Source organism: Furipterus horrens, unplaced genomic scaffold (genome assembly GCF_987537825.1).
Source record: "Furipterus horrens unplaced genomic scaffold, mFurHor1.1.pri manual_scaffold_13, whole genome shotgun sequence".
Classification (NCBI taxonomy): domain Eukaryota; kingdom Metazoa; phylum Chordata; class Mammalia; order Chiroptera; family Furipteridae; genus Furipterus; species Furipterus horrens.
This window is the reverse complement of record NW_028327183.1, coordinates 58,615,361-58,641,617: the sequence shown is the minus strand read 5'-3', so window position 1 is coordinate 58,641,617 and position 26,257 is coordinate 58,615,361. Positions and strand designations below refer to the sequence as shown.

General features: G+C 49.5%; 1 protein-coding gene across 1 annotated transcript; it reads left to right on the top strand.

Annotated features, from left to right (window-relative positions):
- Positions 1-208: 208 nt before the first annotated feature.
- Positions 209-25,482, top strand: PEG3 (paternally expressed 3). The gene is made up of 10 exons (XM_090258999.1): positions 209-526; positions 1,811-1,866; positions 10,148-10,224; positions 12,461-12,938; positions 13,503-13,586; positions 14,274-14,651; positions 14,736-14,845; positions 18,531-18,633; positions 19,417-19,506; positions 19,857-25,482. The coding sequence occupies exons 4-10, from the start codon at positions 12,545-12,547 to the stop codon at positions 23,912-23,914; spliced, it is 5,217 nt and encodes a 1,738-aa protein (XP_090115125.1). The 5' UTR covers positions 209-526; positions 1,811-1,866; positions 10,148-10,224; positions 12,461-12,544; the 3' UTR covers positions 23,915-25,482.
- Positions 25,483-26,257: the final 775 nt, after the last annotated feature.

Here is a 26,257-nt window from a genome sequence, read left to right as displayed (position 1 = left end):
CGCGCCATCTTGCGTGATGGCAGAGCTGCAGGGGCGGCCAGGAGGTCGTAGCCACGGCTTACTATACAGGCACCTTCTTGAATGACAGCAGGGGCGGTAGGGACAAGCTGAGGGGCTACGGGCAGAGAGCCCGCCCTCTGCCGCCTCTGCTGGCTACTGCGCAGGCGCCGAGCTGGCAGCCCGATACGCTCCCTGCAGCGGCGCCATCTTGGGCAGCCGCACGACGTGGCGGCCGGCGCCTTGTTTCCTCTGAGGGGCGCCAAAGCCGTCTCAGGAAATGTGGGGGCCAGGTTCAGCCATGCAGCCCTGGGGGTCACTAGAGGAGAGCTTTGGCTCGGAAGTTAGGCATTGTAGTATACTTGGGGAAAGACAGGATCTTAAGCTGAGAAAACGGAGGAGGCAGGTTGTGGGTGTCCTGTCTGGGGACAGCGGGGCTCGGAGGACAATCCGGGTTAGGCGAAGGGAAGGGCCTGGGTGCTCTGGGACGGGCTCGAGCTGAAGGTGGCCGCCAGGGGGCGCTCGGCAGGTGGGGGCGTGGACTGAGCCCTCCGGTTCCGGGGCGGGGTTCCCCGCGGCGGGGGGCGGTGGAGAGCCTGGGGTGACCCACGCGCGGAGCCGCTTGTGGCGCGGTCGCTGGGTCCTTCAGGACGGCCGTTTCCAACTCTGATTTTTTCATTTTTTCTGGAGTTTGCATCCTGCGGTGACGGGTAGCGCTGAGCCAAACCGGGGCCGTCGCGTGACGGGAGTGACCCCGGGGGCCCCGGCGGCTCGCGTGCGCCGGGGCGCAGGGGCCCGGGCAGTGGGTGGTGGTAATCCGCGCTGAGAACCTGTCCGGTGTTACCGAATGAGGGGAAAGAGCATTAAGGGCTTAGATGGAAGCAAGTCCCTTCATACTCAAATGTGCGGTAAATTGGGACACCTGTAGCAGAATAACAATAAAGAGGAAATTTTAAAAAACTGCAGCCGAGTTGCATTTCTGGCCCCGCCTCCTCACTGGCTGTTCAGGGGCAGAACCTGTGTAATCGCTTCCCGTGCTGTCCCTGGAGCGTACCAGTCGGTGGACGGATTTTTCCCCCCAAAACGACGGGTTGGTCTGTCATGTTTGCCGTGAGTTCCGAGGTGGAGTTCTCGCAGCCTCCGCTTCCCTGCGGAGCGAGTGAGAAAATGAACAGCGCGGTGGGGAGGGGCTGCGCGCACGGTGAAGTGAGGCGCTCGGCGCTGCCCGCGGCGCTGGGAATGCGTTTCTTCCCTCCAAGCTTTAACCTGCAGCCTGTGTCATTTGCCTCGAGAGGGTGGCCAGTGCTGTGTAGCTAATTGAGAAATGCAGTTCTTTTTTCTTTTTTCTTTTTTTAAAAGATTTTATTTATTTATTTTTAGAGAGAGGGAACGGGAGGGAGGAGAGGGAAACATCCGTGTGCGGTTGCCTCTCACACGCCCCCAACTGGGGACCTGGCCTGCAACCCAGGCACGTGCCCTGAGTGGGAGTCGAACAGAAATGAGGTTCTTGAATTGGTACACTCCAAAGCCCCTTTACTGTTTTGCTGTGCTTGTTAGAGAAGCTTCTAAGACACCGGAAGGTTGATTTGCACCCATACTGATACAACCTCAGTGGGAACAGGCTTTGATTACAGCCCAGGGTACAACATGGCCTCTCATCCTGGGAGGAAAAGCTGTTCTCCCTGGTCTCATTTGACCTCTGTGAGTGGAGGAGAGAAAGATACAGCTGTTGTGGGGTCGTTTCCAGCTGGAGGAGTCCAGTCATTGCAAAGTAAATTTGGTGTTTCATGTTTTCTTTTTCTTCCCCCCCCAGCTCTGCTTTCTTGAACTTCTACGCTTTTGGAGGCGACTCCAGGTGGCTGAGTCCAGGTGAGCTGAATTCCTTTCTCACAGTGCCACCCATCGATGGAGGGAGCACATCCTTCCTCACCCTAGCACACATGTCCCATCCGCATGGCCACGGCACTGTTTGTGCCCTCTGAGAATGCATGGACTCTTGTGGTGGATTGTGTGTTCGCCGGAAATTCTCCTTGGCTCCGTGCCATCCTCTTGGGTGTCCTCTTTTCCCATGCTCTTTCTGTCTTATTGGGTGATTAAAGAATCATGAGAGATTCATTGTCTATTAAACATGGCCCCAAGTGGGAAAGGAAGTGCATTCTTGGGGTTCATAGTGTATTAAGAAAGACATTGAAAAAATAATTGTATGACTCATGCCTTCAAAGAGAACATTCATTCCAGGCAGTTACCTTGTTCTGGGAGTGGCCATATAGGGCTTCCCTGAGAAAGCCAGAGCCATTCAAGTTAAGCCCTGAAGGGTAGTAGATGGTAATAATGTGTCGTGGGAAGAGTAGTGTTAAAGAGAGGGGACATGGACGTTCCTCAGGGATCCAGAGAGGAGCTGGAAGTCCAGGATGCCTAGAGCAAAGGAAGGAATAGGGCCCATTTGATTGAGGTGGGTTTGCATTGTGAAAGGCCTTACAGTCCATGGTAAGTACTTGGGCTTGATCGGAAGCACAGTGGGAAGCCATTGAGATTTTTTATTTTTTATTTTTATCCCAGGATAGGTTTATTGATTTTAGAGATAGAAGAAAGGGGTAGGGGAAAATGGTGATGTGAGAGAGAAACATTGATTGGTTGCCTCTTGTACACACCCTGACTGAGGGTTGAACCCGCAACCTAGGTATGTGCCCGACTGGAAGGTCAAACTCGTGACCTTTTGGTGTACAGGATCATGCTCCAACCAACTGAGCCACCTGGCCAGGACTCATTGAGATATTTTCACCCTGGGAATAACACATTAATTGGGTTTTTGTTTTTAAAATGTCATCTGGTTGCAGGGTTTAGGAGGGGAAGGTAGAAACAGTGGGTGCAGTAAGACTCCCCCAGGTCTGGGTGAGAGATGGTGGCTTGGATTAGGGTCACAAGCAGTGGGGTGGTGAAGTGAGTGGATTTGAGAGAATAATGAGGGGAGAGACCCAAGAGGGCTGTACTCTTTGTTCATGGCTTGCTGATGGATTCAGACCAGACTCAGTGAGTCGTGTTACCTGGAGAAGCGAGCGAAATAAGCTTGTTCATTTTACCTGCAAGCATTGATACTAGGCCTGATCCAGGACAGGATCATGCTAGACTCTGGGTGTCCGGAAGTGAGTGACATAATGCCTGGCCTCAGTGTCGCCTGAATGAGAAGTTCAGTTAAATGTAGAGGAAGAAAACACGTTTGCCAAGGTAGGTGGCTCTACTCATGGTTTATTCCCACCCGGGGAAAGGCTAACATGCTGTTCCAAAGGGGCCTCTGGGGATGGGTTGGTTTATACCCTGTCTCAGTAACTGCTCCAAGTGTCCAGTGTCTGGTGCTCAAGCCGGTGGAGACCCAGCAGCCTTACTTTGCCTAAGGATTCACCTTATGTTGGTAGGTCCCCATAATGAAGTCCAGGAAACTTACATAAGCCATACTGACATATTCGTTTATATGGAAAAACAGTTCGCTCCATTTTGGTTTATTGATTTATTATGGGCGATCACTGTAGCAAAGTGTGCATGATCAGCAGACTTTTCTCCCTATAGGCAGACCTGCAGGGGAACGAAACTGTAATGCTTGGTGAGTATGGAATCAGATCAAGAGCAGGCGCGGACAGACCTGAATAGCACTGGGCCTGCGAGGCAGCAGTGCCACCATGTGGTTGCAGCAAAGCTCTTGCTAGGGTTACTGTTGATAACCTCTACCTCTAGCCCCCAACCCTCCCAGTCCATTCAAGTTAGGTCTGATCGGGAAACCCCTCAACAATGGACAACAATAAGGAACTTTTGCTGCAGTGTGGTACATGCTAAGCTGAAGTGATAGAGGTAAGCCCGAGGTGATGTGGAGATTATCTGAGAGGAGCTGCCTCACAGACCAGAGGCTGGCAGGGTACCATGGTGGTCACTTACTACTTGCTCACATGCCCACATAAGATTGTTACCCCGACAGCCCCTCTTGACCATATGTACCTGTGCATGATTGGTTGGACCAAACTGGGTACTGAAGCCTGGGGTGATGGTTCTTAAAGTACATAAAGCTTCTGGAGTGCGTGTTGGAATGCCTTTTTCATGGGGAACCACAGACCTCCTACATTGTCACACCTGGGAAGGCAGGTGCAGTTTTCCTCCCCAGGTGTGAGAGCCACTGTCCCGGAAGGGAGCGGGCTGTGGCTGCACTCGGAGACTTGGGGAGCGGGGTGAAGGGAGGCACAGACTGACAGCCGGCAGTGTCGGGTACCCAGCCTAAGGCAGGAGGCGGGACAGGCTGGGCAGCAGTCCCCCCGCGTGCGTGCTGAAGTAGGGACTGTCGGTCTGCATAGCGGCAGGACGTGCACACCAGGAGCGGAGGCCACACACACCACGCTGTCCCTGAGAGATGGAGATGGTAACTGCCTGAGTGCCTGACTTTACAGTTCTCAGGTGCAGCCCCCGTTCATGAGGTAGGTAGAACGCGGGAGGGGCCGATGCAGGTGGCTGTGACGAGGGACCAGAGTAAGTAACACAGGCTCGCGGGAGATCCTGTGGAGCTTCTCAGCCCTGATGGGAGGTGGGCGCCTGCGGTCAGTCAGGCAGTGGGGTCATGGGGCTGCTTCACCTCCTCACGTGTCGCAGCCACAGTTGCAGCCTCTGATACGTGCCCTTTAATCGAGTTCTTCTCAGTTCAGTTGAAGGCTTGAATCGCTGACTGCCCCCCACCCCTTGTGGCAGGGGGGCCTGATTAAGTCCATCTTCAGTTGTCTGAGTTACATTCATTGTGAGGACCATGCTTTTGTTTTCCGCTCATTTTTATGAAATAGAAGCAAAGTGCTATAAAAGTTTTTCAGTGGCGTCAATTCTGCAGCACACACCACAGTGGTGACCGTTGTCCAGCGGGAAGTGCCGCTGCATGTGCTTTCCAGCGGTCCAGCTCGCTCACAGCGCTCTGCGCGCAGTGCTGATGCTGCACACTGCATTCGTGCTTAGGGGTCTAGTATCGACGAGCAGGCCTTGGAGGTGGAAGAACAGCTAGAAACCCAGGACCCCTGCCTGTGTGGGGGGAGAAATCGTTACTGGTTCCTTTGATCGAAAAAATAATCTGTGCCGCGACCCGCGCAGCTTGATGTCAAAACTTAAGTTACCAGGGAGGGGGGCGACCTGAAGGAAAAACACAGATAGATATAAGACAAGATTAATGCAAAGCGGGGGTCAGGGGGTCCCTTGCCCTCGGATGGAGAGACAGTGACCCCGGCCTGAGTCCACCAAGTTTATTTATAATGTTCCATCACATCAGCAGTCAGGAGGTAAAACTAACGAGTGGAACTTCTAAGAAACAAAACTGATGAGAACCTCCCGAGAAAGCTGTAGGCAGAGTGTTCTCAGATATCTTGTAAGCAGCTCCTGCTCTAATCTAATGGGCAGGATGTTCCCTGCTCCTGCTTTGTTTCCAGCCCCCAGGGCTCCAGCTTTCCTTATCAAAAACGTGTTCAGTCAGGCAAGACCTTGCAAGTACCTGATCCCGGCCAAGCGAGCTGGCCTTCCTTTTGTAACTTCAGCTTTCACCGTCCCCTACAAATATGTTTTATTGACTTTAGAGAGAGAGAGGTTAATTGTTTGCCTACCAGATCTGTGCCAACCAGGGACTGAACCCACAACCCAGGCATGTGCCCTGATTGGGAATCAAACTCCCAACCTTTTGGTGCACAGGACGATGCTCCAGCCAACTGAGTCACACCAGCCAGGGCTGGTTCCCATCACCTGTCTCCTCTCCTCCCCTCCCTTGGAATTGGTGGCTGCTGTTGGCCACCGGGACCAGAGTTGGACCTGGCCCCTTTGTGTCCCCACTTTTGTCCCCCGAATGTGGTCAACTTTTTAAAATCCTGCCCTTAGCTACTACTTGACTCAAGCTAGGATTTCTCCTCCAAAGGGAGCAGAAGGAGGTGTGGAAGCTTTAGTAACCTGGGGTGTGAGAGTCCACCTCCACGTCAGGAAATGAAGGGGATGGGTTTGCCATGTGACCAGACTTCCATTTGAACTGTGAGACGGAGGGGCCAGCGGTCAGCGAGGTCAGGGTCTGAGTGTGGAGCCTCCTCAGGTGCACTGGCCCAAGAGGGTGTGTGGGTAGTGGGGGGGAGGGGAGCACGACAGGTGGCCAAGGGCCCGATGAGGCCTGGCTGAGCAGTGGGCAGGGGTCCGTGCAGGGGAGGGGTGCTGACGGGCCTGACAGGCAGAAAGGGAAAGGAATGTCGAACAATAACTAACTTCACATTTTACGTTGAAATCTTTTTTCTGATTATGAACTTAACACTCTAAATTGAAATGCAAAAAGAAATGGAAGTATCTTCTATTAATCATTAATTTTTTCCTGATTTTTCCCCGTTTTATGAGTAGTCTTCATAACAAGTTTATATGGAAGTTTTCTTCTAGCTTAATTTTTATGCCATATGTTTAAGTACATTGGTACATCCAGAGACCAAGAGGCGTTTAGGAAGAATGATGTAACTCTGTATGTAGTGGTATGGAAGATAGTCGTAAATCACTGGGCTTAAAAATATGTATACAGACGTGCAGAGCTTCTGGTGTGGTTTCATTTTAGTAAAAGTGACAAATTTGATCAGTGGGTGTGCCTTGTCATTTCTACATTAAATATTCTCTAGTGTTTGAATGTTGTACTGTCTTTTATGGTTGTAATCAGAAAGTAAAATGACAAAATATCTTGGAAACGTAACACATACCATTCTAATAAAAATTTTGTTTTCAGCCCTGGCTGGTGTGGCTCAGTGGAGTGAGCTCTGGCCTGCAAACCAAAAGGTTGTTGGTTCGGTTCCCGGTCAGGGCACATGCCCGGGTTGCGGGCCAGGTCCCCAGCTGGGGGTGTGTGAGAGGCAACCGCACCTTGATGTTTCCCACACTGATGTTTCTCTGCCTCCCTTTCTCCCTCCCTTCCCCTCTAAAAATAAATGAAAAAGAAATAAAATATTTAAAAACAGTTTTTGTTTTCATTCCTTCTTGTTTGATGAAATTTTTGAGTGCAGTGATTTATATTAGTGAGAACAAAGTGTGATTGTCATTGGTCGTAGAATGTGTAGTTGAAATGCAGAGTTTCTTGGGTGGAGGCCAGACTCCAGTCTGGTTTCTTTGGTCTCACCTGGTGTTCAGTGCCTGCTCCAGCCTTGGTAGTCAGAGGTTCTGTGGGTTGTCCCCTCTTGTCACTTTTGTTAAAATCACCCTTTATCCTTCAGGCCTAAGAGAGTTCCTAGTTTGTGTTTAAACCAGTAAAATCTTTCCTTTATTATGAACTAAATTTCTACATGTGTATGTACTTTCACACAGGTCAGTTTCTGGGGTTGGGTGTTTGTCCTTCCGTCAGTATGATCATGTTTGAAAGAATACTTCGTTTCCCTTTGTTTGGGTCATTTTACAGACCACCCCGTCGCCCCACAACACACACGTACCTCCTTTCTTAGAATTGTCTTGATATTTCTGTACCTTTATACTTCCAGTGGAACTGGATTCTCAGTTTGTCAAAGCTCCCACCTCTTCATTGGGTTTTCATTTATGTCCAAGTAAATGAATCTGTTTTTATAGTTTGTTAGCATGCTATACAGTTACTGTGTCCTCTTGCACTTAAACTATCTTAGAGATCATCTCATATCCATTTATTTACAATTGCCTCACTATTTAAAGAGATCTTATCGTTAGCTGAACGGTAGGCAACATACTTTGTCCATTATCAATTACTGCAATAAATATATTCTTGTACCATATATCATTGCATATCTCTGGGATAAATTCATAGAAGTAGAACTTATAGGACAGGATATGTACATTTTTAATTTTGGTATGTAGCCAAATTTCCCTCCATAAAATTTACATTGCCATAGCAGTAAGTGAGAATGCTAATTTCTTCTCTCACACACACACAGACACACACACACACACACACACACACACACACACACGATTATTCTGTTCCCAAGATCCCTTTTTTTAACTTTGAAATGAATTTCCTCTGCCATTGTGAGAAAGAGGAGTTAAGGTTTGCCTTTTTAAGGTTTTTCTGTTAAAAGTGTAAATTTTTTAATGTTCTTGTTGACTAAAGGCTGTTTTGTTGGCCTGGTCATAAACTCTTGAGCACATTTAACAAAGATCATAATTCGTTTACTCTGATTCCAAATTTCCTGGAAATAGGAATGAGTGAATTTTTGGCGTAGAAGTTGGAAGTTACCTTATGACAGGATACTTACAGGTGTTCATTTAGTCATATTACTAATGAGCTAGGAAGCCCTTTGTGTCTTTCTGTGATCTGGAAGGCTTTTATAACATGCTGAGTACTTGGCTCATGAAATTTTTATTTCCTCCCTTGATTTGCCTCTGCTTCCTGAGTCATGTTTGTTTACATTTTCTTTAAAAAAAAAAAAGTTGATTCCCTATCAAATTTTTTAAGTCTTATAGTTTTCACTTAGTGGTGCTTTATGCTTTTTAAGTACATGTCTGTTGGGGGGGGAAATAATGTAATAGAGAAGTCTAGGTAGTTAATCAAGGGTATCCTTAATGTCAGGTTAGAAGAACCCTTTCCTGCTTTTGGATAATCTTTATTTCATGTTCATTTTAAGGGTTTTTTGTTTTGTTTTTTAAGAGAGAAGGGAAGGGGGGTAGAAAGAAAGGGAGAGAAAACATCGATGTGAGATCATTAACTGGTTGCCCCTCGTATGTGCCCTGACCGGGGACCAAACCCACAACCTAGGTATGTGCCTGGACTGGAAGTCGAACCAGCGACCTTTTGCTTTGCGGGACTAGTATGCCCAACCAACTGAACCACTCCGGTCAGGACTCATTTTGGTTTTAGATTGAGCATTTTTATATGTGGTATGATCTTTTACACCAGAATTAATGACTGGCTAGTTTTCCTATTCCTATTTATGAAAATAATCCATATATTCCTTAATATTTTTAAATGCCATTCTCTTAGACTATCATTCAACTCTAGTAAACTCATACTATGATTCTTAAATGAATCAGTCCTTTTGTCAAATAACAAGTGGGGTTTTTTTGTTCTTTTTATGTTTTTGGCTTTGATGGTATAGGTCAGATCATCATGTTACTTTTATATCATCTGTCTTTAGGCATCATACTGTAAAAGAACTTTCTTGCCCTAAGATTATATTAATATATTTATTAAATTTTGTATTTGGCTTGCTGGCCTTCGACATACTGATTTTCAGAGTATTGATCCAAATGGAATTCTTTCATGTCAGCTTAGAGCCATTGTCAAGTTCCCGTAATTCTTTGAAATTCCAATAGATAATATAGATTAATTTTGGGGAGGACTTAGAACTTCAGTGTACTGGATTAACACATTTCCCATGACTATCCTGTGTCTGTGGTTACTGCCTTTTATATTATGCAATATAATTCAGTTCACGTAGGTGATATTTTTAAGTTTTTTTGTTTATTGATTTTAGGGAGAAAGAAAGGTCAATTTATCATTTCTTTTTATGTATGCATTCACTGGTAGATTCTTTTATGTGCCCTGACTGGGGATTGAACCCACAACCTTGGCATATCAAGATCACTCTCCAACCATCTGAGCACCCCTGCCAGGGTGGTGCTATTTCTTTCATTAAATCTTTTTTATTTTTATAATAGAGTTTTTTCTATTTAAAAAAATGTGTTACTGGTGATATATATTTAAGGAGTCTTACAAACGATTTCCTCATTAAGTATATGATCTGTTTCCATTAATAATGTCTGAGTGGACAGTCTTACATAAGAGAATGATGGTTTTGTACCTTTCTTTATGCCTCAGATTTGTTTTTCTTGTAATTGGTTAGAACTCCATAGAATGATGTGCAATAATGATACTGTTAAGACGTCTTATGTTTCCTTTTATAAGTGAGTTGGTCCGCGGTTAGTACTAATCTTTGCCTTGGGTTTTTGAATTCTGGTTTCATAACGAAAATTTGAAAGCTTTGTATTTCTTTTCTCTGTTTGGTTTCTGTGACATGGGAATGGGCCTTTTCTTGAGGGTCTAAAAGACCTCACCCCGTATGCTATCAGAGTCCACAGCCGTTTGGAGAGTTAATTCTCTGACACTCTTTTTACGTTGCTTCCGTGTTTACTTGACCATGTATTTCTTTCTTCAAAATGTCTGCAGGTCCCTGGTGTTTTGACTCTGTTCCTGTGGATAGTGGCTTGTTCTGAAGTTCCAGAAAGGACCCTATTCCCACACAGGTGATTTACAGACGCAGCACGTCCTGTGGCCTCTGAGAGGCTGGGCTGTTGTCGTGCAGGGGACCTGGATTTTCTCTTGAGTCTGGGTGCCACAGGGCAGGTGTGGGCTCTGCCTTCCCCCTCTCCATGTAGGCATGCTGGCTTCTGGGGACTCTGCTCCTGTTAGGGGCAGTCCCTCTGAGCCAGGTCCTGGGTGAAATTGTGCTGTCGTCCAAAATGTCACAGCAGTGCCCCAGAGCCGGGACACTTGCCCTTTCCTTGGCTTTAGAATTCTTCCACCCAGTAGGGTGTTACCTAGTGCCCCCTCTCTGTTCTCCTCCTGAGGGCGCACAGGGCAAGTGGGCGGGGAGGTACGGGTCAAGTCACCGAGGCCTTGCGGGAGCTCCGGGGAGGGCGGCAGTGGGAGGACCGTGTGCCTGGGAGTGCGGTGCTGCCCAGTGCAGGGAGGCGAGAGCGAGGGCCCTGCCGCCTACGCGGGTTCCCCAACGACAGAGTGTAGTTTGAGACTTGGAAAGATTGAAGCACCTTTTTCTCTTTAGACTTTTTTCTTTTTTTTTAAACAATCACGCTTCTAGCTTTGAGCAGGGTGTTTTTTGCTGCATATGATTTTCTACTCTAGAAGTAAAGCCAGAGTAAGTTAATTCAGCCACCAAACTGAGATTTCCCCCTGTATTGCCCTACTTCTGTAACACCAGTTGAGGCTGACCAGCAATAAAAGGCTGCGTAATAAACCTTACGTGCAGGCAAAATGGCATCAGTGAAGGGAAATGTGTGGCCTTCATTGGTTATATGAGGGGGGAAAAAGGAAGATTGAAAACTAGCTTTTATACTGTCTAAAAAGTTTTTCTTTTAAGGGAGAAAGCAGATAATTAAAAATTAAGACCACTAAGCATATAAGTGAAGTAATACGGATCATCAAAGTAGAAAGCCGGTTCTCTGGAGACAGACAGTGGATCTTCGGGAGGCTGAGGCAGAGGCCTGCTGGTCGCTCAGTCCCAGCCCCCTGTTCACATGAATGCGGTATCCTTGCCTCGTGCGTGGGGGTTCTGTGGGGCCGCCCCTCCCCCACCAGTGTACAAGGTCCTGCTGTAAGAGGTTCAGTGGAACAGTGGGCAGGTTAGGGTGAGTGACCCCCAGAATGCTCCTTGGAACAGTGGCCTAGAGGGTAAGCCAGGGTATTCCCGCCCCTGGAGCTGCTGTGCTTTTGCGAGCCAGCACCTAACACCAGCTGTACACTGCGTAGCACATGTCACCTCCGTGTGCTGTGTCCGCACGGACACTGGGCTCTGTGTCAGGCAGGCAGTCGTCTCTGGTCCCCGTGTGGGGTTACAGTTCCTGCGGGAGGCGGGCAGCGTAACGCCAGCATCTAAATGCCGTCAGTGTTTGGCGCCCCCAATAGATGAAGTGAGTCCCAGGAAAGATACCCGAGGGAGCGGTGTTAGCGCGAGCCTGCGGCTGGGTTTGGGGACAGGCAGACCCCTGCGGACTCCAGACACTGGACAGACTCTCTGGCTGACGGGACATCCCACAATGGTGGACGTGTTAGGTGCTGTCCGGCTTGGGAGCCGCTGCCCTGGCAGTGTGGCTCATGTGACGGCGGAGCTGACTTTTTCATTTCATCGACCCGGCATTCATCAGGGGCAACAGCAGCACAGGTGCAGAAGGTTCCCTGAAATCACATTGCCTGGCGCTGAGCGCTTCCAACTCATCGTGCGGCCTTCTGTCTTTTACGTGTTGTCTGCTGTCTTCACAACGACATTGCTGGAAGAAGTGCTCAGCAATGACAGGAGTGGGCCCCAGCCCCTCATGCCCTCTGTCCATTTTTGCTAAGAAAAAAACCGACACCCAATTCCAGCGATGGCTAGCACTTTAACATGTCCCCTGTGCCGGGGAGTTGGGTAGTGAGGATTCTTAGGTGCACTAGCTTACGGAAGCATCATAGTCCTGAAAGGGAGGTGGGTCTGTTATTCCTTACTTGCAGGTGTAGGGACAGACTCCAGGACGTTGAGTAAGTTGCCCAGGGTCACAAAACCAGCGAGTAGCAGAGCTAAACCTCCTTCAGTCTGCGTGGGGCCCACAGGTCATGCCTGCAACTTGGTGTCCCATGTCTGTCTGTGTATTGGGGGATTTACACACCTCTCCCCGCCTTGGCCTGTCCACAAACGTGTTGTTGATGCCCCTTGTAGGAATGAGTCTCAACTTCTGGGACATGTGTGTATCTCCTTACAATCTGCAGGTCCCTGAGGACTGACTGTCACGGGCTGCTGTGTCTTTCCTGGTGACTCATGTTTGGTTGCTCCACTGAAAATTTTACTTAGAGATGCTGCCTCCAAAGTACTTGTCTGCCAGCAAGCCCAGGAAGTCTTGGGCCACAGATCTGTATGAGCTAGACAGTGACTTGACTAAGGACCCGGACGCCATCCTAGGAGAAGGTGCCACTGACTCTGAATTCTCTCATCAGAGGTTTCGGAACTTCCTCTACGTGGAATTCATTGGGCCTCGGAAGACCCTGGTCAAACTCCGAAACCTCTGCCTCGGTTGGTTGCAGCCAGAGACTCACACGAAGGAGGAGATTGTGGAGCTCTTGGTCCTTGAGCAGTACCTGACCATCCTCCCAGAAAGGATCAAGCCTTGGGTGCAAGCAAAGCGGCCCCAGAGCTGTGAAAAGCTCGTGACTCTGCTGGAGCGATACAAGGAGATGTATGAGCCCGAAGGTGAGACCGCAAGGATGATGGGGCCGCCAGGAGGCCGCGTGGCCCCTGCTTCTCAGCCCCAGCGCTGCTCACGTTCTGGGCCGGCTCGCTCTCTTCGTGGGAGGGCTGTCCTGTCGGAGGGTGTGGAGTGGCACCTGGCTTCTCTCCACTCACAAGGTGCTAGTTGCACCTCCCTCCCCAGCGGTGACAGCCAAACACGGGGCGTGGCCAGTGTCCCTGGTTAGAAACCGTCCGCCCACCGCCCTGGGATGTGGGGGAAAGGAGACACTTCAGTGCAAGGGCTCACGTGAGGAGGCTGCACGTGCCGTGTCTCTAGCCGGGTTCCTGTCTGTAGCCTGTGGCGTGGTGCCTCAGGAACTTTTACGTGGCTGCGGTTGGTGGAGGTGAGGTAGACACGGTCACAGCCGTGTCCCCATGTCGGTGCGGGAAGCTGAGGTGCGAGGGGTTCCCAGCAGTCAGGCTTCCCGTGCAGGTGGGGTTATGTGGTGGGAGAGGGACCACCCTCTTCACCGCTTGGGGAACTTGGAGAGTCAAGCACTAAGTGGGTGTCTGCTGTCCTCTCAGACAACGCCAGTGACGTCCACAGTGAAGACAGCGTGGGCCGGAAGAGAGCGGCGCCCCTGCTGCCACGCCCTGCCTACTTCTACAGTGAGTACCCGGGCAGGCTGTGCCGCCCAGGGCCTTTCCCAGGGCAGCCGCTGCTCAGAGATCGGAGGGGAACGTGGGTTACCCGATGACAAGATAAGGAAGGCGTTTGTGTAGCAGAGCAGACACCAATTTATGGAGTGAAATGCAACGTGTATTTTTTAACGATGGAAGCATTTAAAGCTGGAGGTTTGCCGTAGGCTGTTTCAAGCTGTGCCGGAGGGGCAGAGTTTACCGCCTCTGCTTCTAACGCTGTTTCATTTGTTAAAGCTTCTTCAGTGAACTTTTAAAAGGAGCGTTGCTTTTGGGGAGTGCATACGTCTTGAAACTAGAGGATGTGCACACTAAGAATCGCTGGGGTTAGCGAGACGGCAGAAGAGCCGACGTCTCTGCTCCTGGATGTGGACTTGACCGTGTAGGACCTGGGAAACCGGCAGGAGCGTCGGAAGCTCTGGGACTTGCTTTAAAGCGAGCCCTGCTTAGGCAAAGCCTCCAGAAACAGGGTTCCAGGTCTCGGGTGATGGAGAAGCTCCAGATCATCCTTGGGTGTCTAGAGACCCCAACTAGGGATCTGTTTCGTCAAGGCGGGAGCAAGGGTCATGTTCCTCTCCGAAGAGGGGGGTACAGGTGGAGGGGGAACCCGTGTGTCCGAGGGCTTTGTTCACTCCTTGAATGTCTGGCTTTTTTCAGGGGACAGGGACTGGGACCAGGACTGGGATCGTGACCGAGATCGGAATTGGGATCGGGATCGTGACCGAGACCGGCACTGGGACTGGGACTGGGATCGTGACCGGGACTGGTATCGAGACCGAGATTGGGATCGAGACCTGGACTGGGAGCGAGACCGGGACTGGGACCGGGCCTGGGAGCGAGACCGGCTGCGGGAGTGGGACCGGCTGCGGGCGCGGGACCGGCTGCGGGAGTGGGACCGGCTGCGGGAGCGAGACCGGCTGCGGGAGTGGGACCGGCTGTGGGAGCGAGACCGGCTGCGGGAGTGGGACCGGAGGGGCAGGAGCAGGGACCTGGAGTTTCGAGAGCGCTGGCCGTGCACCAGGAGTCCCAGAAGCCGTAAGCCCTGCGTTCTGACCTGCTCCCTGATGCGCCTGCACGGTTGTCGGGGCCTTTTCCTTCAGGGTGCCTTTCCCTTCCCAGGATTTCCTCAGCGGGATCTTTCCTTTCCTATGATGGAGAAAACAACTTTTGCGCTGGAAAGGGGGCGCAGACGTAGGAACTTCATGATGGAATACGAGTCGCAGTCCCAGGTATGCTTGGGTGTCCCCTCTTTCTGGAGAGGCCGTCTTCATTCGTGGCAGAGATGCCTTTCTTTCCCACGGGGTGTGTTCCTCTGCCCCTGAAGTTCCACCTGGGTGGCGGAGCCCTGGTCCCTCCCTGAAAGGCTCCCAGGCCTGTCCCCAGAGGAGACAGGTGGCCAGGGCGACTGCTGGCTACTTCCTGATTCATCCACATCGTCACAGGAACACTTCCCCGCACGGCACTGGAGTCACGTGGTAGGCTGTCGTGTTGGCTGTTCTCTCGGGAGCCAGGGAAGCAGGGCAGTTCTGGGGAACCTTCTGGCCCTCGGCAGGGAGGCTGCAAACCCACAGGGCAGACTGGCAAGAGGGAGCAAAGCTCTGGAGCTGCGAAGAGCTGGGTTTGAAGCCCAGCTCTGCCACCTGTTAGCTGTGTGGCCTTGGGTCGTGCCCGTAACTAAGCTGAACCTCAGTGTCCTCATCTGTAAACTGGGTGCAGTGAGGAGCGAATGAGATTCACACATGTACGCGAAGTGCTTCATACCATGCCGGCCCAGGGCAGGCACGCACACGGTGCCAGCGCGTGCGGCTGGCATTGTAAGAGGCACTGCACTGGGGAAGCTAGTGAGAGGGGGGACTTGGGGTTCGAGCTGCCCTCTCAGGAGGAAGGACGGTCACCTGTGGCAGGGCAGTGGGGAGGGGGGCCGCCACCCAACAAGGCTGAGCCCGCGTCTCCTTTAATGTGAAGCGCCCGCCTAGGTTAGACGCCAGCGAGTACGGGAGACCAAGAGAGGGTCCTCGCCCTGAAGGCTTTCAGGCTGACAACAATCAGCACCGATAAACCTCTGTGTAAATAGTGTATCTGACGGCTGATTGGTCAGAGCCTTTGGCCGCGTGCAGCGCAGGGTGAGGGGAGAGTTCACGCATCAGGGAGAACCCAGGAAAGGCCTTGGAGCAGGACCAAACACAGGCTAGACTGGCTAGAACACGGGGCATGGGACCCAAGCCTGCCTGAAAGCGTGGGCGGGCCCCCTCCCTGGTCCCTGGTAGCCCAGCCAAGCGCACAGGTCTGTCTCCAGGGCTCGGAGGTGGATTAAAAGTGGTTCCTGTGGTGCGATGCGTGTGATGGGTCAGATGGGAAGGGCTTTGAATTTTACCGGGGAAAACACTGTCGTTTGTCCCCTGTCCTGCAGGTGGGTGGGCAAGGACCTGCAGGTGTGTGAGAGGGGAAGGACCCAGATGCTGAAAGCAGAGCTGCTGTGGCAGCAACACGTGGGCGGGGTCGTAGCAGGTGGGCGGGGTCAGAGGTGACCCGGGTCCTCCCAGCCTGAGTGTGGATTGTGTCCTTGTGGTCTTGGGGGCAATACCCTCAGTTTGTAGCATACTAGGCTTGTCACGAGTTTTTATTTCTTATTTGGAGAAACCAAATTGACCAAAATGTTAGGAATCCACATAAAAATTTTAATTGTAGAAACTTGTAAACTTGATTTTGAAAAAGAAGCCTCCCCAGTACGCACATGCCACCCGTGAAGGCGGTTCAGTGGCGTCTGAACACTGCTCTGTAAGCCGGTGCCCGAGTGCTCAGGGGTCTGCGGGGAAGCGGGAGACGTGAATGTCTTCATTTGGGGCAGTGAATGGAGGCGTAGGAGGCTGGGAGCTGGATTTCGTCTTGTGTTGCTTCTCGGACGTCTGGCTTTGACACTGTAAGGAGGTGATCACATGTTTGTGTAGCCCAGAAATCTGAAGTCACTGGTGCCTGCTAACTCGTGGTGGGGGACAGAGCAGCAGCCAAAGATACAAACTGCATTTGGGGGTGCAGAACAGGGAGTTCTCATCTTCTCTTAGCATCGCCTGTGAAACTTAATGGTGTGTGTGAGGGTCCCATTCTTCGGACAGCGTCTGTTCACCAGGGCCCTGATGGCAGCTTGGACAAACTTAGGCACCACAGCTGATCACCAACACAAAGCAAGCAACTGCTTTTGAGCTACCCGCTTGCAGCAGATTATCAATTTTACATCAGAGCATCATTTTCTTTCAGAGGAACAATATTCGAAATTTAATGTATAGTTATTTTACTCAGACTTGGCAAATGGTAGGAAAAATGCCATGCCCCTTCCCTCTTTCTGTCGTCCTTGGAGCCTGTCAACACCAGAGACGGTGACCCTCCTGACTCCCTCCGCCCCACCAAGTTCCTGACCCCATCTGGTCTGCCCCTCTCACAAGTGCGTCTGCACTCTGATTCGCCAGGCTGCGCCCTGAGCAGGTGCTGTTGCCGCGGGCCTGAGCACCCGGGCCTCTGGCTCTCACACGTGCCGTCTGAGCCCCTCGGGGTGCTCGCTGTGCCGGTTTGTAAGGCTCCTGAACTTTTGTCGCTTGTTGGTTAAATTCTTAGTCCTAACCCAGAGTTAGGTTTTTGAAGTTCTGCTTAGTTTTGGTGGTTTTTGCCATTTAATTGCCTATTGCTGGAAGCTGCCTTCCTCCCAAATCCCAGCGCCTGTGCTTGTTTACCTTCCTCAATGAGAGGCGTGCCTGGTTGTGCGAACGCTCTCTGCTGCGTTTCCCCAGGGCTACAGTGTCCGTGCCCCTTCCCGGCCATGCAGAGTATCTCTATATGCTAGTTTAGAGTGATAACAATACACGTTTTCTTCATGTAGTTTTTCCTAATATTTAAGCCACCCATTACATTGTAGGCTGAGGCCCTTCTCTCCCTTTTACAGATGAACCTGAGGCTCAGAAAGATTTCTGTTCCTAAGGCTGCATGGCTCAGAGATGGTGCAGTCCTCCTTGAATCCTAGTTTTCTCTGGCTTCCCTCTGCACAGTCTCCCTCCTTCAGTCTGTCTCTAGACCTTGGTGCCATACTCCCCAGTGCCAGCACCTCTGAAAACAGTCGTGTTCCAGTGCAGCGATAAGAAAGGGTTCTGCAAGATTCTGCATAGAAGACTCTCCTGCGTAAAGCAGGGAATTTAATAGTTCTTTTTAGGGAAGTCTCCATTAAAACAGAAAAGGCAGCTATAAAGTGCAGGCACTCAGTGCTTAAGTGACTTCTAGGTCATTTGGAACTTGTTCACACCTAGAGGAGCCCACGGGGCAGCCATGTTGTATAAAAGAGGTGTGTGCAAGAGGGAGGTTGGGGGCAGAGGCTGGGGAGTGAGGCTGAAGTCACACTTCCTGACCAGATGTTTGCCAAACACATTTCCCTTGTTCCCCGCATGTGCCACGCACAGTCGATACTCAGCCCGTTGGAGCTTTCCCACCAGGCCCCTTTCTCTCCGCGTCAGAACCGTACCCACCACAGGAGGCCCCGGCCAAGACCCTCTGGAAAACCTTGGCTCCCTAGTCCAGCTCGCCCTGAACTGCCCCTCTACTGAGCCTGCTTAGCACCGATTATCTGTACCCACCTTGTTGTTCATTGTTCTCTGATTGTTTCATGAGTCTTTTCTCTCCAACCAAATTATAAGCTGCATGAGGGCAAGGAATGTGTGTCATACGTCTTTTGGATCTTCCTCAGAGTGTAGCACCAAGGTAGGTACAAAGGAGGTCCCTAGTAAAACTTGCCTTGGATCCCTCAGAATCCCACACACTGTGAGCACTTTCTGCACACGTGTGTGTGTGTAGCTCCCGTGGTGCCAGCATTCTTCTCTCTTTGGATGCCCGTGGGAAACAACTCTGCTGAGAGGTCTGTGTTTGCTGTTCCAGGACACAATGACATACCAGGACGTTCTGGACCTCACCGAGGACAGACGGCTTCAGAACCCGATCCAGGACAACATGGACAACTACAGGAAGCTGCTTTCGCTGGGTAAGCTCCCGCGTCTCCCGTCATCGGAGCATTTTGTCACCTGACTCTTTAAAGTTGCAGGGTGTGAGAGTCCATGTTAATATATTTGACTTCAAGGGTAATAAGAAGCCTTTAAAATATTTCAATAAGAAGAGTAAATGAAGAGATTTGTGTTTTTAAGAAATCACTTTGGCTCTGGGTGAAGCCCATATTGTACAGGGTGGGGGAACAGACGGCGCTTGCCACAAGAGTTGATGCTCTTTTATAGAGTGGTGACAGCAGAGGTTTTTACGTACACGCTTAGTATGGGATCCTGAGCTCCAGTTAAGACTGTCCTCCAAGACAGCCAGTGCGGTCGTAACGGGCAGTTGGCTCTGCAGGTCTGGTGCTGGGAAGAGAGAACTCTACCGAGAGTGTTGTGTGGGGCAGTAGAGCCTTGAGGAGCTCGTGTCTGGAGAAGAGGTAGGAAAAGAAGAGTTGGCGAGGTGGGAAGAAAACCAAGGAGGCCAGTGGAAAAGTATATCAAGATTTAGCAGGTGGTTGTGAGAAGGTAGAGCCTGTAATGGATACACTGAGTTTAGGGACACATGAATATCTGTGTACAAATTTGTAGGCCGAGTCAGGAAGATTAATTGAAATTCAGATTAGAAAGGTAATAAGGAAATGAGACTACAATAGAAGACGCCCAAAGGATTGGATACAGGCTGCTTCATAGTTAGTGGCTCAGAGAAAGACAGACGTCAATTTATGGTGATGAGTCTTGGTCCCCAACTTGAGTATGAGCTGTCGTATTATTGTGAACAGGGGTTCAGCTTGCCGAAGACGATGGCCCCTCCCTCATGACACAAGGCCATTCAAGGTCAAAGAGAAGTGCCTACCCCAGCACCCATCGAGGTAAGCACTAGGCAGATCATACGTAGTGGCCACTTTAATCAAGGAGATGGGCACTATATATACATACAGTGAGTCCTCACTTAATATTGTCCATAGGGAGTGTGACTTTACATGAAACAACGTCTAACAGAACCAGTTTTACCATAGGCTCGTTGATACAGAGTTAACGTCCCACGGCATCTCGTCCGTGGTAAAACGAAACGACGTTGAACGAAACGATGTCCCTCGAGGACCAGCTGTCTTGATAACCCTTCAGCAATTTATACTCACACCGCCATCACAGAAGTCCTGCTCTCCTTTTGCACAAATACAGGAACTAGGGAGTATTTACATTTGCTGTTTCCTTTCAGGTCTGAAAACTATGCCTGAAACCAAAAAGTCAACCCACCGCCGGGGAATCTGTGAAGATGACTCTTCCCATGGGATGATAATGGAGAAATTCATCAAGGACGTTTCGCGAAACTCCAAATCCGGAAGGGCGAGGGACTCCAATGATGCGTCAGTGAGGTTCCCCACAAGGCCAGACAATGATTGGAAAGAACTGTCCTTCAAGAGGGAGTCGTTGATTCAGAACAGGGGCTACGAAGGGAATGCCTTTGGGGGAGGCTTTAACTGTAACTCAGACCTTATCTGCAGAAAGAGGGCCCTTGAAAGAAAAAGGCGCTATCAGCGTGACACAGATGAGCAGAGAGGCAGCCCTAGAAAGAGACCCTCTGACTGGAGTGACATGAGAAGGGCCACGAGCATGAGCAGCCTTAGTGCCCCCTCCTTCACTGAGTCACAGCCACTTGATTTTGCGGCAATGCCCTACGTGTGTGATGAGTGTGGGAGGGCTTTCAGTGTGATCTCCGAGTTCGTTGAGCATCAGATCATGCACACGAGAGAGAACCTCTATGAGTACGGGGAATCCTTTATCCACAGTGTGGCTGTCAGTGAGTTTCGGAAAAGTCAGGCTCGGGGGAAGCGCTTTGAATGTAAGGAGTGTGGGGAAACCTTCAATAAGAGTACCGCTCTCGCTGAGCATCGGCAGATTCATTCTAGAGAGTATTTCACAGAGTGTAATGACGAGGAATGTGAGGAGCCCTTCATGCCTAGCCCCACTTTCAGTGAGCTTCAGAGAATATATGGGAAAGATAAATTCTATGAGTGTAAGGTTTGTAAGGAAACCTTCCTTCATAGTTCTGCCCTGGTTGAACACCAGAAGAAAACCCATGGGAGAGATGACAAAGATGATGAGCCCTTTAAGCCCAGCCCACCCTTTAATGAGCTTCAGAAAATGTATGCTAAAGAGAAAATGTATGAATGTGAGGTGTGTGGGGAAACTTTCCGTCACAGCTCATCTCTGAAAGGACATCAGAAGATCCATACTAGAGCAAACCTCTTTGAAAATAAGGGTAAAGTACGTGAGGAAACCTTTATTCCTGGTCAGGCCCTTAAAAAGCGGCAGAAAACTTACTCAGAGGAGAAGCTCTATGACTTTAGAGTTGGTGGTAGTGCCTTTAGGCAAAGCCCAAACCTCCGTGAGCATCACAGAATTCATTTTCGAAAGAACCTCTATGAAAGCAGGGGCTATGGGAAGTCTGTCATTCATAGTGTGCCCTCCTTCACTGAATCTCAGAAGAGTCACACTATAACAAGACCACCTGAAAATGAGGATGAGAAAGCGTTCACCATTAGTTCTAACCCTGATAACAATCAGATATTGCCCACTGAAGAAAATGTCTGTGAGAGGAAACCAAATGAGAGGTCTGTTACTCATAGCTTCGCCTCTGCTGAAGCTCAGGAAAGTCACAGTGCAGTGGGGCCCAATAAACCGAAAGTGATTGCAGAGTCTGCCATTCAGAGCTCAAATGTTATTGAACATCAGGAAGCCCATGGTGGAGAGAAGGCCTCTGAAGGAAAGAAATATGAGAGGTCTGTTATCCATAGCTTACCCACTTTCAAACCTCCCGAAAGTCTCGATGGAAATGAATGTAATGAGAAGGGAGAATCCTCCAATTGCATCTCAGATCTTAATGATAAACAACAGAAAACTCCTGCCAGAGGGAACACTTATGAAGAGGGTAAAAATAACACTGTTATATGCAGTGTATCCCATACTGAACCTCCAAAAAGTCTTACTGGAGAGGAAGCCAGTGAGTTTAAGAAGGATGGCAAGTCGTCTGTTTCCAACTCAGATGTCTATGAACATCAGAAGGCTCATGCTAAGAAGAAAAACATTGAGCGAAGGAACTGCGAGACCTCAGTAATTCACTCCCTACGTTTTGGTGAACCTGAAACATTTCGCCCTAGAGAGAAACTCTATGAATGTCCAGAGTGTGGAGAGTCCTTTGTTCGTAGCTCCGACCTCACTGAGCATCAGAAGATTCACCATAGGAAGACTTCTGGAAGCCAAAACTATGAACAATCTGTTATTCGCAGCTTAGCTTCCGCTGACCCCCAAACGAGTTATGCTGCACAGCCAGCGCAGACAGTTTATGCTCAACAGTCAGTGGTGATTAGTTATGCTCAACAGCCGGCGCAGACAGGTTACGCTGAACAGCCAGTGCAGACAGGTTATGCTGAACAGCCTGTGCAGACAGGTTATGCTGAACAGCCTGTGCAGACAGGTTACGCTGAACAGCCAGTGCAGACAGGTTACGCTGAACAGCCTGTGCAGACAGGTTACGCTGAACAGCCAGTGCAGACAGGTTACGCTGAACAGCCTGTGCAGACAGGTTACGCTGAACAGCCTGTGCAGACAGGTTATGCTGAACAGCCTGTGCAGACAGGTTATGCAGAACAGCCGGCACAGACAGGTTACACTCAACAGCCAGTGCAGCAAGAATGTAAGGATTGTGGGAAACGTTTTGCCACTGTTGAAGACCTTGGTACACATCAGAAAATCTATGCCCGGGAGGAATTCCATGGGGGGAAGCTGTTTGGAGACTCTGGAGGCCTTGATGGGCCTGAGCAGCATGAGAAGGATGAGCAGGATGAGGAAGAAGAGCAGGACGAGGCTCAGGAGGAGGATTCTGAGGACACAATCTATGGATGTGAGGACTGTGGGCTGGGCTTTGCGGATCGTGCAGACCTTAAGGACCATCAGAAAGTTCATAATAGAGAGTATCTCATCAACACTCGTGAGTATACACATTCTGTAATTCACACCCATTCCGTCAGTGAATATCAGACAGATAACACTGGAGAGCAGCTCTTTGAATGCCCGGCATGTGGAGAATCTTTTGTTCATAGCTCATTCCTATTTGAGCATCAGAAAGTCCATGAGCAAGATCCATTTTATGGACAGAGGAGGTATGATGAGCCTTTTATGCAACCTCTAATCATTAACCCACAGAGGCTTTATGCCCCACAGAAGAGTCCTTCTACAGGGATGTTTCTTCAGTGCCAACTGTGTGGACAAGACTTCATTCATGGCTCTGTCTTTAATGAACATCTGAGACTTCATACAGGAGAGAATTCACCAGAACAGGGCCAGACAGGTGTCGAAGCTGTTAGTTCAGGCTTAGCCCTCACTGACTCACAGAGAAGTCAGGCTGAAGAGAAGCGCTATGAATGTGAAACATGTGGAGAATCCTTCCTCAGTCAGTCAGACCTGAGCGATCACATGAGAATTCATGAGAAAGATGAGCCCTACGATTATGGGGCTTCCTTTGTTCACACCTCATTTCTTACTGAGCCCCCCAAAAGAGATTCACCATTCTTTGAGTGCAAGGACTGTGGGAAGTCCTTTATTCATAACACAGTTCTCACAAAACATCAGAAACTTCATCTTGAAGAGGAAGAAGCAGCTTCCCAGGAGGTTGAAGCCAATGTGCTTGTTCCACGAGAAGTTCTGCGGATCCAGGGGTCGAATGTGGAGGCTGCTGAGCCGGAGGTGGAGGCCGCCGAGCCCAGTGTGGAAGCCGCAGAGCCCAGTGGGGAGGCTGCAGAGCCTGATGGGGAGGCTGAGCATCCTGACGGGGAGGCCGAGCAGCCCGACGGGGATGCCGATGAACCAGATGGTGCAGGGATTGAAGACCCAGAAGAGAGAGCAGAAGAGCCCGGGGGAAAGGCTGAGGAGCCAGAGGGAGACGCTGATGAGCCAGACGGTGCAGGGATTGAAGACCCAGAAGAAAGTGAAGATCAAGAGATTGAGGTGGAAGAACCATACTATGACTGCATGGAATGTGGAGACGCCTTCACTTCCAACCCAGCCTACGGTGAGCACCTGAAGACCCATGCGAGGGTGATCATATTTGAGCCTGGAAGTGTCTATGGGGAAAGCTCACACTACACTGAGCATGCCAGCACCAGCACTAGTGACCATGATAGGGCTGACGACAAGTACTTCAAATGTGATGTCTGTGGGCAGCTCTTTGGTGACCGCCTGTCCCTTGCTAGACACCAGAATACCCATACTGGCTGAGAGCCCAAGTGCAAAGGCTGGAAACCTTTCCTGACAACGGGACCCTCACAGAGAATTCAGACCAGTCCATAACAGTGTCAGAAGGAAACTTACCTTGACTTTCAACGTCAGAGACCTTAGACTGGAAAGGACCTTAAGGTGGTGGAGGTTACGTCAGTCATAACTGTCCCCCTTTAAACACCAGTGTGTGCATGTGGGGAAATCCCAGCACATACCTTTTATCCAAATAGTCAGATTGAGGAAGTCTTAGAAGATTCTGAGACTACAGAAATAGCCCTAGCCACCTGTAAATGACATTTCTGTAACCTATATATTTCCAGAAATGTGTATAAAATAGCAAATCATAGCAAAGCGGTGATCACAAATATTTGGATTGAATATGATACATAGTTACAGTTTAGTGTGCAGAGGTACCTTACCAGGAACGCTTTGATTCAGTGTGGGGGAGGGGGAAGAAAATGAGCCACAAAATAGAATATATTTGTAAGCATCTTAGGTCCTGTGAAAGGTTTATTGTGCGTTATTTTAGCCCCTTCAGTATCTTTTTGAGTAGTTGTGTGTTATTCTTTAAGTATTCCAGTAAAGGTGTAGGCATGGAAGAGGAAATGTCCTCTACTCTGTGCTGTTTGAAAAGAAGTGCTTTGGCCTTCCTTTTCAGCCATCTTTTCTACACCCACATTTTGGAACCTAATGCTGTTTAAGCCTTTGCATCACATGGATTGACCTTTTGTAACCCAAGTTGATCCCTTGCCACATTGTACCTTGAAGTGATTCTCATGCAAATGTTTTTTAGTTTGATAGTGAATTTACAGAAGCCGAAGCTTTTCCCTGTAAATGTTACTTCTTTGCCTTTAGAAGAGTGGATTGCAACCGTCACTAGATCACGACTGTGCCTAATGAAGGTTGAGAACCATAAGAAGAGGCTCTCATATGGTAAATAAGGATGCAAGTAACAACCTGCCTCACTTCTTTGTGCGCTTCCTGCCTTAAGTGACCAGCAGCAGCGTGGCTTCATTAGAATGCGCTGCCACAGGGCAGTTTGCACCTGGCTGCCCAGGAGCTAGTATCCTTAGAGCTTCCTATTGCTGAACTTAATGCTTGTCTTTGCCTGTCTGACCCTCAACTTCATGTCTAACTTGTATTAAAAACAAAAAACAAAAAAAAAACTTTCTTTACAGTCAGCCGAAGCTTAACATGGACTCAGGTCCCCAGCAGCCTTAATTTGTTTTGGTATTATCTGTTCCTCTTTCAGACCTCCTGAAAGTATTTCTGAGCTCTCCATCAGTGCCATGTTGGTCTGATTGCCTCGGTTTCCCCATTAGTTACGGAGGGACCTCACAGCTTGAGGTTTCCTGTATCCTGTTCTGTGGACATCTGTGCTCCTTTTGCTTCCCCTCACCCAATGACTATTGAGACATTTTGGGGCTTTGAGTTGGCTGAAAGAAAAAGCAGATCTGTAGAAGAAGTGAGCAAAAGATAAGAGCAGATAATTTAGGCAAGGAAATTAAAATACTTTATTGGGGAGTGTCCCCAAACCTCACTCTGCTAGATCTGCACCGTTAGGGCTTGAGGGGAGTGTCGGCTGCTGGGAATGCCAAAGTCCAGGGAGGTGTTGGGCAGAGAGCCCAGAGCAGAACCAAATAAACCAAAGAAGGGAGTCCCAACACAGCAGCAGGCCTACGAGGGTGAGGAAGCAGATAGAAGGAAACATCAAGAACAGAATGGATGGCCAGGTCGGTGAGACTATGTCCTGGGCAGGTTAGAAGGGGCCGTTTTGATGGCATGGTGTAGGTGAAGGCTAGCTGCACCAAGAGACCTATTGGAACGGACCTCCAGGAAAATGAGCAGTGAGCCACTGCCTCAGAGGAGGGCCGAGGTGGGAGCCATTGCTGACAGGGGTGAACCTGGGTTCATCACTGCGGGCAGTAGTCACTGGTAGGACCTTTTCAGAAAGCAACTTGCCAGATACCAGGGCGTCTGTTCCAACCTTGTGTTAGTGAAAAATTAGGAACAACTTAAATGCCAAACAGTAGGGAGAATGATCAAATGAACGTATCTGTGATTCTTACGCAGCTGTTTAAAAATGATAATCATGAAGAGTTATGTAGTAACATGGAAATATATTTACAGAATATTAAGTGGAAAAAGGACACAGAATTATATTTATACTGCAGTTATAACTTTAAAAATGTATGCTTATAGTCCACAGCTGTTGTGTTATTGTAGCCTTATAGTTGAGCATTATTTTCTTAAATTCCTTGGTGTTCATTATGGTAGTGTTATTAAAACATTTATAGTCATGTCTCCATCGTGAACATAATTTGAACTCATTATCAGACACTT